General features: G+C 43.0%; 1 protein-coding gene across 4 annotated transcripts in view; it reads right to left on the reverse strand.

Annotated features, from left to right (window-relative positions):
- Window positions 1–653: 653 nt before the first annotated feature.
- Window positions 654–15,568, reverse strand: part of ADAMTSL4 (ADAMTS like 4) — a 242,828-nt gene continuing 227,913 nt past the window's right edge. For 3 of the 4 annotated variants that reach the window (XM_075192170.1, XM_075192168.1, XM_075192169.1), the window contains exons 10-17: window positions 15,205–15,459; window positions 14,502–14,631; window positions 9,537–9,741; window positions 8,230–8,403; window positions 7,641–7,814; window positions 7,320–7,499; window positions 7,031–7,175; window positions 654–5,566 (exon numbers count right to left, since the gene is read on the reverse strand). In XM_075192170.1, coding sequence (XP_075048271.1) covers window positions 5,427–5,566; window positions 7,031–7,175; window positions 7,320–7,499; window positions 7,641–7,814; window positions 8,230–8,403; window positions 9,537–9,741; window positions 14,502–14,631; window positions 15,205–15,459 — 1,403 coding nt within the window. In that variant the 3' untranslated portion in view covers window positions 654–5,426. Of the gene's footprint in view, window positions 5,567–6,960; window positions 7,176–7,319; window positions 7,500–7,640; window positions 7,815–8,229; window positions 8,404–9,536; window positions 9,742–14,501; window positions 14,632–15,204; window positions 15,460–15,568 lie in introns of all 4 variants that reach the window. The other variant, XM_075192171.1, reaches the window with a different exon arrangement.

A 15,568-nucleotide genomic window follows, 5' to 3' on the forward strand; every position in this document is an offset into this window, starting at 1 on the left:
TGATGATTAATACACAGGCTTATTAGTATGGTTTTCTCAGGTCAATCCTTAGGGAGATCAGTAAGATCTAGCTAAAGCACATGTTAACAAAACTGTTAAATCCAATTATTTATTAAGAGCCACAGACGGATATCCCGCGTTACCAACAAGTTTGGGCTCTCCTGGAAAGTTTCACAGTAGTTTGAAAGGATCGGCCATTTAAAACATTTTTGCACGTGACTTTTCAAACCCCACTCTCACGCCTATTAGAAGTGAATCAGCAGTTACTCAATCCCAAAAGTAACAGCTGTTACTCCGGGCATAAAAAGCCTGGTTAGGTTTTAAATTACACCGGTGTTGACTGTTCATGGACACAGCTAACTAAACGCCAGTACAGCTTGTCCAATTAGCTGTGAATTTCGGGAACCCTCATGGCTGTACTAGTTGTAGGTCAAGACATCTGTCCACGTATCACGAAAAGACCCAGCCCCCTTAAATGACCTGCGTTATATTGGGAACGTTTTCCAAAATGGAATTAACAACAGAATCCCTGAAATTAAAACTATAGCTAGACACCAAGCTCCTCATATATAATAAATGTGCTGTAGACAATTGCATTTCACACAATGAACAGGAGAAACTGGAAAAAAAAAACAGTAAAACGGGAAACAAAACACAATTAAAACATTTTTTTTAATATTTTTTACAATCTCTTTCCATAAGGAAAAAAAAACAAGAAAAAAAAACATAAAATCTTCATTCTTAAAAAATAAATTAAAATTTACAAGAAAACAACAGACAGGGTTTATAATAGATATAACAGCTGGAATATAGATCTCTAGAAAGAGTAAAAAAATAATAGAATTGATACTTTTTTAATGTTCCTTCGCTAAGCTTTTAAAATACAATGGGGGGGGGACAGTTATGAAAACTGGTGCACAGGTTAACTGTACACAAAAGGTGCTGTAACCCACGGCAACCAATAGGAAGCTGCTATTATTCCAGTTACTTGTACACCGGTTTTCATAAACATCCTTCACTCTGTTTTCCAATACTGCTGTGAGAGTCTAGTCCAGGAATGGGGGTAATGTGGGTTACAGGAATATACAGTACTATATTATATGTGATCTGAATAACACCACCTGAAGCTCCTCTCAAGGTATATTGAACTATACAGACACTAGAGAGGTATTTTTCTGCTTAGGCTCTTCTATTACAGTATATCAGGGATGTATTCACCCAAGATAAGGCACAAACAAGCCCCTCCGCCTACTAATAACTTCCATATTCACAAAGGTATGACATCATTTATAGTTATATTTTGATTAGCCAGATTTGGTTATGACACGGGTGTCCCTATGAAAACTTGAGCTGCACATATTGGTGAGGATTGGCCATGGAAGATGTCCAGTCATGTGACCACTGAGGGGACTTATCTCCAGTCTCCGAGCCAAGTGTAACCGAAAAACACAAATCATCTATTTAGGATATACATAGATTACAGAGAGTGACAACCAGAAGAAAAAGGTTTTGGACAGAAATGCCAAACACAACGGTATTTACCACAGAGAAAATGTCCGCCAGTCACAGCATGGCAGACATCCTCTTGTGCTTGAAGGCCAGTTACAACAAGACAGATATCCTCCTGTGCTTGGCAGCCAGTCACAACATGGCAGACATCCTCCTGTGCCTGGCAGCCACTCACAAAATGGCAGCCAGTCACAACACGGTAGACATCCTCCTGTGCTTGGCAGCCACTCACGTCATGGCAGACATTCTCCTGTGCTTAGCAGCCAGTCACAAAATAGCAGACATTCTCCTGTGCTTGACAGTCACTCACAACATGGCAGACATCCTCCTGTGCTTGGCAGCCACTCACAAAATGGCAGACATTCCCCTGTGCTTGGCAGCCACTCACAACATGGCAGACATCCTTCTGGGCTAGGCAGCCACTCACAACATGGCAGACATCCTTCTGGGCTAGGCAGCCACTCACAACATGGCAGACATCCTTCTGGGCTAGGCAGCCACTCACGACATGGCAGTCATCCTTCTGTGCTTGGCAGCCAATCGCAACATGGCGGACATACTCGTGCTTGACAGTCAGGCCTATCTATTTACCTTGTACTCTGGAGACTACTGTAAATTCATCCCTCTCTCACATTGGGACTAAGTAAAAATCTATCCTCGATCAGACCAATAGTCTGGCATAGTCTTCTTCCAACACATGGAAGAAGTGGTGTAACAAAATGGTGGTGCTAGCATGGTGCGTTATGGGTAATTCTTCTTATAGTATACATCTGATACAGGTGGTGGCTCTGAGGTATTGTTAAATGGGGGGATTACTGGCGGCAAATCAAGTACATATGACAATAAGGAAAAAACTCCTTCACTGCCAAACAGAAATGTGCAAAGAACATGCAAACACACATACCTGTTTATCATATGCCAGGAGCACAAACACTGCACATATGTGTACAGGGTGGTGCTTGTATACAGTTCTGTAAATACACAGTGTCACAGACAAAAAGTTGAGTATAATCATTATGTTTCTTTGGCAATGAAGGAGTTAAACAGTTAGCCTTTGAAATAACTGACCTTTGCTATTTGAAAAAGAACATAAGTAAGACAATACTTATGGATCTTCCTCCTTCTGAAAGGCAGGAGGAAGATCCATGAGTAACTTTGACACCAATTTCTAGTTCCCCCGAGTCAGGTAACATTGCTCTGTATGACACAAGCCACACTGCCAACATCAGCAGAGATGGCACTTAACGTAAGATGAAAACTGTCCCAGCTTCCCAGGGAAGTTTCTGCCTATGGTAACCAACTGTCCCTAATTTTCAGGGACACCGCCAGGTTTGAAACATTTTTTTTAGTAGTTTTCAGCATTGACCTGCACAGTACAATTCCTATAATTAAATCCCCAAAAATCACATTATAGGTTTTATAAACAAGTCATTTGGTTTGTAGTTCCTATGATGCACCTAGACCAGCGATGGGCAACAGGCGGCCCTCCAAACCGTCACCAGCGGCCCCAAGCTCTGTCCTGCTTTATTATAAAATATGTTTGTTATAGCTTGTAACACTTGTTAAAAATGCCTATGTTATTACAGATGGGTGTCTCTTTCTTTGATTAAATGTATTGCTTTAACTTATTACTGAGATTAAGAGTATTGTGCGGCCCCTTTGAAGATTAAAGGGACGCCCACGGGGCCTATAAACTGTTTCTGGTTACCCATTGCTGACCTAGACTGTACTGTGTGTACAGAGATAAAATTCAATTGTTTTGCAACAGTGTCCCTGGACATGATGTGAAAATGTCGGCAACCACAATTGTCGTTCTGAGAAGCTGCAAGTGTCCTGCCTTGTTACAAGTCTGCACAACCCTGATATGTTTGTTATAGCTTGTAACACTTGTTTAAAATGCCTATGTTATTACAGATGGGTGTCTCTTTCTTTGATTAAATGTATCGCTTTAACTTATTACTGAGATTAAGGGTAGTGTTCAGCCCCTTTGAAGATTAAAGGGACGCCCACGTGGCCTATAAACTGTTTCTGGTTGCCCATCGCTGACCTAGACTGTACTGAGTGTAAAGAGATAAAATTCAATTGTTTTGCAACAGTGTCCCTGGACAATGTTGGCAACCACAATTGTCGTTCTGGGAAGCTGCAAGTGTCCTGCCTTGTTACAAGTCTGTACGACCCTGAGGCAGCTGATTTAGAGTGGACTTGTCACCTACGCACACTGGAGGCATCGATTTTGTTGGCTGAACAAGTAGGCGGTCTATTCATTTACTAGGAACCAATAACACGACGGAGACACTGTTCGACAAATGTTACTGAGGCCTGACATATATATTCATGAAGTACGGGCTCCTAGTGATCTGACAGACTACATTCTCCTGAAGATTTCTTCAGGCCCCTAAGTAGCTGCCTTTATCGTGTGTAGGTCCATTTTAAAAGATTTTGGATGTGTACAAACACATGGCGTTATGGACAAAGAGAAAGAGACACAAAGAAATACAGAAAAGGGAGATCAGCACCATCATGAATTCCCTGATCAATTAAAGTACAACTGTTGCCTATGCACACTGGAGGCAGCCATTTTGTGAGCTGAACCAGTTGTCAAGAGAATGCAGACTGTCCACTGAATAGAAAGCGGTTCCTGGCATGAAGATAGGCCATGAAGTCGCTCAGTCATGTCCCTGTTTCTAAGTTAATAAGCCGCATTCTCATGTATATTGGTTCAGCAGACAAATGTCTGCCCCCACGATGTGTAGGAGACAGGTGTCCTTTGAATTTGCAATTAATCACATTCTCCTATTGGTCAATGTGGATCAATTGAAACAGCGATATCCACTCAAATTCCAAAATCAAATAGTCTGGTACGGTCATCTCTACTGCTGGGGAGAAAATGTTGGCATCAGGGAAATCCTGATGAAGCTTCGAGCATCGACTGTGATGGCTTTGGTGAGCGTGCTTCAGGCCTCAGCCTGATCATGTGATGAAGCACATGTCTCGTGGAGCCAAACGTTTCTCTGATCCACCAAGCTTAGCAACAAAGTCATCACATAACTGCTGTAGAGACGGTCGATAATAACATAGGGCCTGATTCATTAGTGATCTTATCTTGTGCAAAAGTTAAGATGCTTATTTTAAGAAGAAATGGGGAGATAAGAGTGAAGTTAAGATGGATTTTCATCTTAACTTAAGAAATTCTTCACTTACGCAGTGGATTTTGCTTCTTATCTCTCTTTTCTGAGCATGCACAGAGAGGATTTGCTTAAGATAAGCAAAAAAACGGCAGATAAGATCACTAATGAATCAGGCCCATAATGCTGTGGAGGATGTAGTCGCAACGCAACCAACATTTACGCTTATGAGCCAACGAGTGAATTACGAGGGGTTAAAATTAATATATACACACTTACATGATAAATACAAAATATTACAATTTTGGGAGACGGGAAACAAACAGAATTGTGGTTGTCTTAGGCGATAAGCCAATGCACGCATTTGGATGTGGGCTCATGGGAATGTTGATTACGTTGCGATCCAATACGACATCATTACAGCATTATGTCTATCACATGAGTCCTATATTAAAATATTGGCATGACATCAACTTGCATCAGTCATGATATGTTGCATATAAGTCACAGTTGAAGTGGATTAGGAAGGGGGTATACAAGTTTGGTTTTTTAGCACCCTAAAGATTTGGGGAAAGCAGGCTCCATCCCCCTGATGAACGATAAGCGAACGTTAAAAGCAAATATACAATTGAGTCTTTCGCCACTTTTTTGCTGGTACGGCTTACGGGGTATCGCCTCTGCAAAGTGCTGTAGGCTGGACCAGCGCCAAAGAGGTTAATAAATACTGTCTCTTCTGAATATATAAAATATAGCATCTGGTGAGGCAGGGGGCGGGGGTGGCTGACGTGCTCGCTATCGGCTCTCAGACGTCCTGGTTCGTTGGAGAGAGTGCGCACAGGAAGAGCAGCAAGCTTGCTTGTAGTAGGCGTAGACGCAGAGTCGAGCTTGAACTACCACGGCGCAGTTGTGATACCGATCCCGGCAGTTTTCATCTGGATGAAATAGAGAAACATCACTTCTAAGTTGAGAAAATACAATGGTCGCGAGATCTGGATCAATGCAATCACATTCACGGCTCGTTGTGTGATAACGGAACAGACAAATTAATTGGGGTTGAACAATATAATCACATGCTAGTATTACATGCCAATCTTATATTTCATGCGTGTTTTGCAATGTGTGCTAAACGATAGTTCATTTTTTTTGTTCATCTGGAATAGGACACAGGCTAAATAATATAGAAAATGACTTGTAGACTGTATTACCCTAACCATTTGTGCGAGAAATTATATCATTAAAGTTATTTAGCTCTTGGGAGAAATATTTACTAAACTGCGGGTTTAACTAGAACCTGATTGGCTGCCATAGGCAACCAATCAAATCTTTCTCTCCTTTTCCAGCAGCTCATCCGTAATCTCATTAGCATTCAATGCTATTGACAGAACACAGCTTGCAGATGTTTTAATAATTAAATATGGTACCTGCAGCTCTGATCAAGGGAGGCGAATGAAACGGTGAGCACAATGATTCCTTTGAGAAATTTAAAGGGGCAGCCCCCCCAGGGCATAGCTACATTTATGGCGCTACGGCTGGGAGACATGGCGGCAGCAGGGTGTGTCTGCTTGAAGCGGTCATCTTAGAGTAGAATGCGAACATTAGTATCCTACACCTATTATGGGTTAAATACATCAGTGTAATATTTAAAGAAAACAGGCCTAGTGGTAGATTATGGGACCTAGAACTGTAAGAGGGCTCAAACCTTTCCCATTCGAACTTAGGGGGAATTCAATTGTCCGCGGCGTGCCTCCAGAATATGCAAATGTGCATCGTCGCCATGTTCGGTGGCACATCACGCACAATTGACTAGCCGCCCCCCACCCCCTAGTGTAAAATGCAAAAAATCACCATAATCCACTGCAAAACTTACACCTGGTTTATGAAAGAGGTGCAAAATATATATGTCTTGTAGCTTGATGTATTTCAGGATCTGTGTAACTCAATCTATGGCTTGTCTAGCTTGCTTCTGCAAGACACAAAATATGGACGCAAGTGGCGCACCAAGGCACGTGCTTAAGTCACGCAAAGGCACTTACGTGCAACGCTAAATAAGGCCCTATCTCTGCAGTTTACAAATCTTTGTATCTTTTATGCTGGAGTTTAACCGTCATATAACATTCATTTGGAATATCAGTGATACAGGGTTTAGTTCACACAACTCTGCAAAGAAAACAGAAACAGACAGTTCTGTAAGCTCTCTAATCTAACGCTATTAACTATTAAGGTTAGGATTAGTTGCAGCCTTGCTACATTGACATGAGCGGCAGTCATTCGCTTCTTGACTGTTATTGTTTCTTGCACTGCAAAGCATTCATTGTGGTTTATTAACCTCTTAGCTGCTGGAGAGGCCTGCAAGGTAATGTCAGATCAAGGCGGGGTGGTTTCCTCGCTGGCCTCACCTAGTACAGCGGAACAGGGCTGTGTGTTGCACACTTTCTTGTCATCCGGCTTGGAGTCCAAGTCGCAGAGTTGACTGAGGCTCTTGTTGGCTGTCAGACACCGGACCTCTCTCCCCTGAACACCACCGAGGCAGGACTGCGAGCACTAGGGGGAGAACAACAAGTGTCAGCAAGAGAAAGGTTTTATCGCTCAGCAAACAATTTTATCCTACACCCGACTTAATGGAAGCCTCATGGGTTCTAAGATGCCATAATATAAAGTAAGTTTTTACTTTACTGAACCACTCACAGTGCTCCAAGGTGTTGTGAACCAACGTGACCCACAAGCTCCCGCGCTGCACGACTGTAGACTGGCGGGTTTCTCCAGATTGGCGCACTCTGACGGGTCAGTCACGTTGAATTCTGTCCCCAGCTTGCTCACACAGATCACGTCACGCCTCTGCGAACCTTCGTCGCATTCAGCCGAACACTGCACAATGGGAAACACCAGACAGTAAGATTCAGAAACACCAGACAGTAAGATTCAGTTGCTATTACGCATCTCTCCTTTGGCAGCAATAGGTGTACTATAAAGTTGTATCTTCATTTAGAATGAAGATGATCCGCTTACCTGAGACCAAGGTCCCGTGTACCACTTCACTACACGCTCACAGGGTCCACCATTGCACACCCGCATGTCAGACGGTTTGGTTCCTGTGCAGCTCTCTTGAGACGCGTCAGTGGCAGAACTGGACAGACAGAAGACCGAGCGACGCTGGATTCCAGTTCCACATTCTGCTGAACACTGTAAAGCAAGACACAGAAGATGACCTTCTACATATAATATAAGCCAAGAATATGGTTACATTCCCTAGGATAAGCTTCTTAAACCGTAACCACTTCCTCAACACTAAGTTCCAACCTCCCAGTTTGACCAACTGGCCCAGTCTGATGCCACAACACATCTTACAAATCAACCATTAGCATATTATGAGATATGGGAACTTTACATCTCACCAATCTGACTCTATAATATAATAGTACAATTAAATGAGCACAGTTTGAGGGGACATCGACCCAAGATTGTAAAGTAAATATTTAATAACATGAAACCTCCAAACTGGATAAACAATGTTTATTTATACCACTTCGTAACCAACACTCTTCATCAGTAGAACAATAGTTATCTTGGAAGACAACTAGAGTTGGAGAAGACTTACTGTAGAGCTCCATTCATTGTGGAACCAGCTTCGGACACATGGACCCATATCACAGGCCTCGTTGGTCCTAGGTCGGAGGCGGTTGCTGCACTCTCCCTCACCGACAATGTCTCCATGGTTACTGATGCACCTCACATAACGGGTTCTTTGTCCAAGACCACACATGACAGAGCACTGTGGATTCAATAACACACATCGGTGATCATGCGTAAATATAAGAAGGCCATAAAGGATTGGTGTTCACATAGGGGTGACACTTTATACAGTTTACAATTAAAGAGTAAGCAATCTTGTTCTCACGATCTGCCTCTGTCTGCAGTACAGCATCTCCTCTGTGGATGCTGCCTTACCTATACCAGATCCTGCCTGCAAGGGGTTAAGTTCTTATCATTGGACTTGGATCCTGGATCACCTGTGTCTGAGCTTTATAAGACTGCCTTTTCCAGCACACTGGGCCAGTTCATTAACTGTTACTGCTGCTGGTCTCTATGAGAAACACCTGTGATCTGGTTCTGAATTGTCTAATGGTATCTTACTTCTGTTTTTCTCCTCGCATTGCATCCTTTTTCTGTGACCCTGACTTTGGCTTTGTTTGACTTCACTCCTGTTTACTCCCTGTTACTATTGTGGCTCTCTAGACTTCTGACCGTGGCTTGCCTGACCTTCCTCCTGTCTGATTCTTCCATGGATTATCCACTGTCTCCTGCCTCCTCAGCTAAACCTGGTATCCTGGTATTCTGTACCAGCACTTCTCCAATAGTGCCTGGTATCTAGTGTCTCCTGCTTCCTCAGCTGACATTTATTACTGGACAATAATAGCTACGTGCAATGTTGCCTGTAGGCGGACCGATCCAGAAAGAAGAGTTAAAAGGTCAAACTAATGAGCACTCCACTCTGAAGGATTATATTCCCATTCTGCAGCGGGTTTTTTTTTGTTTCGTAGCCTTTTTATATGTCTATATTTAGAAAGTTATCTAGCTGTCCTGTTTGATTGCTGAAAACCGACATCTGGGAAGCATTACATGGGGAAGGTGAGGATAGATTGCGCACAGAAGCCTAAATTTTCAAACAGTGTGACTGGTTTGCATTTTCCTAGGTATAGATAGATTAGTGGTATCAAAACTAGAGAGATGTTCTCGGCAGTCTGAAGGGTCGTGCTCTCTGCTGGTATTTGAGCTTTTTGACCCATCTCAGCAGATGTTACCGTCACTCAACAGATCACTTGACCGACTCTTCTAAACTGATTGTGTTCTTACAGGCTAAATACTATGGAATATAGAAGAGTTTAAATGCATTGTGGTCCTTACCGTACTCCAGTTGCTCTGGATCTCCCAGTGGCTGCAAATACGGAGCTGGCAAGTTTGGGTGACGTTGGGCTTCGCCAAATGCCCGCACCTCTGCGGGTGTACCATAGTGGTGCGGTTTGCATACATCTGGCGACAGAGTACCTGACGATGTTGTATTCCACTGCCGCACGTCCTGCTGCAGACTGACCAGTTACCGACATCCCAGCTGCAAGTAAGACGAGGCAGGTTATGTAGAGATTATACATTATAACAGGTCTACTCTGTAACACACACTATGGGGTATATTTACTAAACTGCGAGTTTGAAAGAGTGGAGATGTTGCCTATAACAACCAATCAGATTCTAGCTGTCATTTTGTAGAATGCACTAAATAAATGAAATCTGGAATCTGATTGGTTGCTATAGGCAACATCTCCACATTTTCAAACCCGCAGTTTAGTAAATCTAGCCCTATGTCTCTAATGGGAGCCTCCCCCAAAGTGACATGAGATAGAAGAATATCTTCATTATTCTCCCAGGAACTGTAACTCTCTGACACCAAACTGTGTTTGGTGGGATTCTTGGCACACTACAAGACACAGCCTGTCCATCCTAGTTAATATAACTTCAAAGCAGCACAATGTGTGAGATGGTCCTGATTTTCAACATAAACATGTGTGTGGCCTACTGGGAAAAATGGCTTGGTCAGAACTGGGTGTGGTTTGGGAAGTCCTGATTTTCCAGTTGCGAATATTGGCAGGTAAAAGAATGTATGAGCACATGTGTAAAACTCCCTATACCATGACAGGACTTGATATATTCTAGTTATCACTTGAGTAAAGCCCTGTATCATTCAAACAAACTTGCAGTGTACTTCCGTAAGACAGGAAGTTTGGTGTGTTTAGAAAAATGCTTCCCCCGCACAGTTCCTGTTCCTGTTTAGAACCCTAGTCCTATTTTCCCTCCTTTTTTTTTTTAAATTATCCTTCTTTTTGGTCTGGTGTACAGATCTTCATTAACTCTCAGAAGTATCTGTTTGACTCTCGCACATATTGGGGCATATTCAATTCTTAAAAAGTTCCGCGGCGTAAAAACTATTAAAGTTAGTACGGTAAAATCTAGCTGGATTTCAGCTCTCGGCTCAGGGAACTGCGAGCTGAAATTACCGTATTAACTGTTTTTCCGTGCACGATTACCGTTATTATCCCGCCGACAATTGAATATGCCCCATAGAAACATTCATACTGTGTAATGTTATGTGCTTTGATTCATTGCAGTATCTTTCTATACATATATAGTAAGATGTGTTTAGTATACTAATCATTTTGGTCTTTTTATAGAAAGTCTCGAGTGCTCGTCATTGACCCTTTTAAATATTGGGATGCACAGTATTTAGTTATCTCAGATATATTCCTGAAGTGCTTATATACACCGATCAGTCACAACAATAAAACCACCTGCCTAATATAGTGTAGGTCCCCCTCGTGCCGCCAAAACAGCTCTGACCCGTCGAGGCATGGACTCCACAAGACCCATGAAGGTGTCCTGTGGTATCTAGCACCAAGATGTTAGCAGCAGATCCTTTAAGTCTTATAAGTTGATGGTGGGGCCTCCATGGCTCGGACTTGTTTTTCCAGCACATCCCACAGATGCTCGATCGGATTGAGATCTGGAGAATTTAGAGGTCAAATTAACACCTTGATCTCTTTGTCATGTTCCTCAAACCATTCCTGGATACTTTTAGCAGTGTGGCAGGGAGCATTATCCTGCTGAAAAAGGCCACTGCCATCAGGTAATACCGTTGCCACGAAGTAATGTACTTGGCCTGTAACAATGTTTAGGTAGGTGGTACGTGTCACAGTAATATCCATATGAATGCCAGGATGCAAGGTTTCCCAGCAAAACATTCCCCAGAGCATAACGCTGCCTACACTGCGTTTTCATCTTCCCATAGTACATCCTGGTGCCATCTCTGCCCCAGATAAATGACGCACCCGACCATCCACATGATGTAAAAGAAGATGTGATTCACCAGACAAGGCCACCCTATTCCATTAATCCATGGCCAAGTTCTGCCGCTCACGTGCCCATTGTAGGTGCTTTCAGCGATGGACAGGGGTCAGCATGGGCACTCTGACCGGTCTGCGGCTACGCAGCCCCATATCCAGCAAGCTGCGATGCACTGTGTGTTATGACACCTTCCTATCATAGCCAGCATCATATGACAGGGGATGCGGCCGCGTCATTGATGACCCGCCCCTGATTGGCCCAGACGGACTAGCCTTTGCTCCCCACACGCATCAATGAGCCTTGGACGCCCATGACTCTGTCGCCGGTTCACCGTTGTCCTTCCTTGAACCATTTTTGGTAGGTACTAACCACTGCATACCAGCAACACCCCACAAAACCTGCCACTTTGGAGATACTTTGACCCTGTCTAGTCATCACAATTTGGCTCTTATCAAAGTCGCTAAGATTCTTACGGTTGCCCATTTTTCCAGCTTCCAACACATCAGCTTCAAGAACTGACTCTTCCCTTGCTGCCTAATATATCCCACCCTATAACAGTTACCATTATAACCAGATAATCAATGGCTTTAATGTTGTGGCTGATCAGTGTATATAACCATTGTTATCTTTGGTAGGTTATTCATATAAAGCATCTATTGCTTTAGGATCACTGGTCTTTTATTAAAATGAGATCAGTCAATAAAACCCATGGAAGCCTAGGGAGATACGGTGGCAATGGAACAGTAGATTTTGCCAGCTCTGCTCCCGTCAATAAATAACCATAAAAAGAATGCCAAGTAACAGTACGGCTTTTGTTCTCTCCATCTACTTAAACTTCAGCAAAATGACGGTGAATAAAAACTATGTATGACAGAGCCAACTGGGAAGACGTTCATCTCTAAACATCATTCGCGCTACTGCAATAAAAATCCATTTTCCATTATGACTCAGAGGTAGAGTTTAGGGGGGGGGGGAGGGGGGTTGGTTGACCTGGATGGACCTTCGTCTTCTTTAAAACTTTAGTAGCTATGTAAGAATGCAGCGCAGTCCAACAGTCCGGCGGTTTTCAAAGCTCTCTCCATTTGTATGGCGTGGAGTGTCTAAAATACTCTGACATTACAGGGAGATTCTAAATAAGATAAAAAGACGTCCTGGAAAATAAATTTTTTTTTCTTATTCAGCTATAAATATTTGCCGGTATTTACAAACATGAAGTGAAAATGTATCTGGCATATCCGGCAACTTGGAGCTCCTCAAATTAGCACACACCGTGAAAGGAAGGTGGTCTTGTGAGCACGAGGGCATGACCGCGCCATAATGGGGGCAGGGCCCTCAAATTGGGACTGACCCACTTAAATTTGGACAGTTAAAGGTATGATCTTGATTATCACACATTCCATCAAGATCAGGACAGATTAGGCCGTTCTCCAAACAGCTCATAGTCCACCCATGCTACTAGCAAGTCTACATCAATGCCCATTTTATCGGCTAAAAATTGGGACTGTCCTACCAAAAATTGGGAATTTTGGCAAATATAAGTGATGACTTTTCAACAACAAACCCACCGCATCTTTTGAAAATGCTGATGATGAAATTTCTAAAGACAAAGAAAACACATTGGCAGCCTGATGGCTCAGTGATTAGCACTTTATCCACCCAGCATTGGGGTCATGAGTTCAATTCCCAACCAGGGTCTATTCTGTGTAGAGTTTGTATGTTCTCCCCATGTTTGCGTGGGTTTACTCCCAAAACATACTGTGTATGGGTGTATGTGGAATTTAGACTGTAAGCTCCAATGGGGCAGGAACTATTACAATATATTTACTATACAGGACATCTCATATTAATATCTTATAGCGGTCAAACAAGAGGGAGGAGATTCAGTATCAGTAAAATAATATACAACTAAACATGTCTCGGCAGCCACTGAACAGGTAATTATAACACTTCCTTTCTGTATCCAGCTCGTGATCCATCAGGCGACTGGTGTTTTAAAGAAAGAAATGTTATTTACTGATGTCATGTCTACTGTACTGTACAATTATGCAGATACTCCCATTATTGCTGAATACCAGCTCCCGTACTCAGCATGCAGCTTGATTACCTGATGGTGTATTATTAGTACAGGTGTTATAGACTAACATAGGTTGTAATCATGCCATACCTTATATAGAATCTCCCTGTAATGTCATCATCACCATTTATTTATATAGCGCCGCTAATTCCGCAGCGCTGTACAGAGAACTCACTCACATCAAATGTCAGAGTATTTTAGACACTCAGCGCCAAATAAAAGGTTTAAATTAGTGCCTGAAACACAGTTCTCCCAATCCAATACTGTAAAATGCAATATGAAATATAACCAGTTATTTCCCTAGCTCAATAGTGCAATAAATATTGTCCGATACAGTATGATACCTCGTAGTATTACTACTGTCCTCTAGAGGGCAATGTATGCACGTTTAAATGGCTTACGGATAGATTATCTCCATACTGTGTAAGATTTACATATAGGTCGCACACCTGATACACAGTGGTCACTATAGCTATGACACAATGACAAAACACACCAACACACACCCATACAAACAAGCAGACACACACACGCATTAATTTAGTCACAAGCACATTGATATACCAGTATGTCCTTTACTGCGGTAGGAAACCTGCGTGAACACAGGGAGATCACACGAACGCCACCAGACAGCACCCTGGTCGGAATCATAACCCAGGGCCGCAGCGCGAGCTACAGGCGTCAGAAGAAACAATGCGCTATTAAAGAGCGCATGAACCTAACACGCTGCAGCTCCTTAGAAAAATCTACAGTATCAATTATCACAGTATGTCCATGGGACAAGTGACAGGACAAGGTACAAATGTAGCCATTGTCTGGCCACAGAGGCCACGCAGAGCATTAGGGAGGCTACTGGCATTCTCAGATGTCACATGGTATGATCACATGTACATTGTACTTACAAGGCAGGGCAGTGTTGAGTGTTACAGGCCTCCTCCTGGGGGAACGGCTTGTTCGATGAATCGCATTCCTCCTCATTGACCTCTTCTAAGGAGCTTCTAGATACACACTGGAACATGGGGTACCAGAATCCTGGGAAGAAAGAAAAAACAGCGGGGTGTCACCGGTGGCAAGAGTTGGGTGTCACAGGAAAAAAAACCACACACCACAGAAAAATAATCTTATTATACACTGAGTTCAGGCAGTTCGTATAATATTGCAGCCTATGCGATACCAAGATAACAGATATGTCGGTTTGTGATCCTTTTGAAATCGATCGGATCATTATCGAACACGGCAACAAATGAAGTCGGGAGACTATTGCTATCAGGATCTGTGCGGAGTCCTCCTCTGACCACACTTAGTGCCGCCAGAGATAAACAATCCGCTCAGCCTAAGAATACCGCGGTCTGATCAAATGGAGCGATCATCCTTTGCTGGATCCCTCGGGTAGAGTGACAGGATTATGACCATAACTATCCTAAAACTGGCCTGCATGGTGCATAGGCTGCAAATATCTATCTGCTCTGTCAAATCGCAATTATCATGTGCGTGAAGCAATCAATTGTTTTCTCTTTTTAGTATTTGAATATTGATCAAATCACTAAACTGAAAAGTTGTGAAATGCGTGACTCAATTAACTAATATTCTGATGGAGGCACTCACCTTTCCCACATGTAACCGAGCAGGGTGTGTTTCCCACCCGTTTCCAGAAGAAATGCGGCTGTTCTGGCCAGTAGTGAACCGGGGGTGCAGGAAGTGGGGGAATGCGGATGTTACGCTGCAAAGTACCAGCTGGCCTTGCTGGTGGTGGTGGTGGTCTAGCTTGCGGTGGTGAAACCAGGATACGTTCCTCCACCGGGTGACTTCGGGAGCCTGTTTGTGTAAGAGAATCACTGGATGGCATTGATCTCGGAGCTCCTACAGAGAGAATGAATGATACTGATGATAAAACTGTAAATACTTAAGTTGTTATATACCCCCTAAAAAAACAGCAGAAGCCCAGAATTGGAAGGGGAACTGTGCCGAC

The sequence above is a fragment of the Mixophyes fleayi genome, chromosome 12, assembly GCF_038048845.1.
Source record: "Mixophyes fleayi isolate aMixFle1 chromosome 12, aMixFle1.hap1, whole genome shotgun sequence".
NCBI lineage: Eukaryota > Metazoa > Chordata > Amphibia > Anura > Limnodynastidae > Mixophyes > Mixophyes fleayi.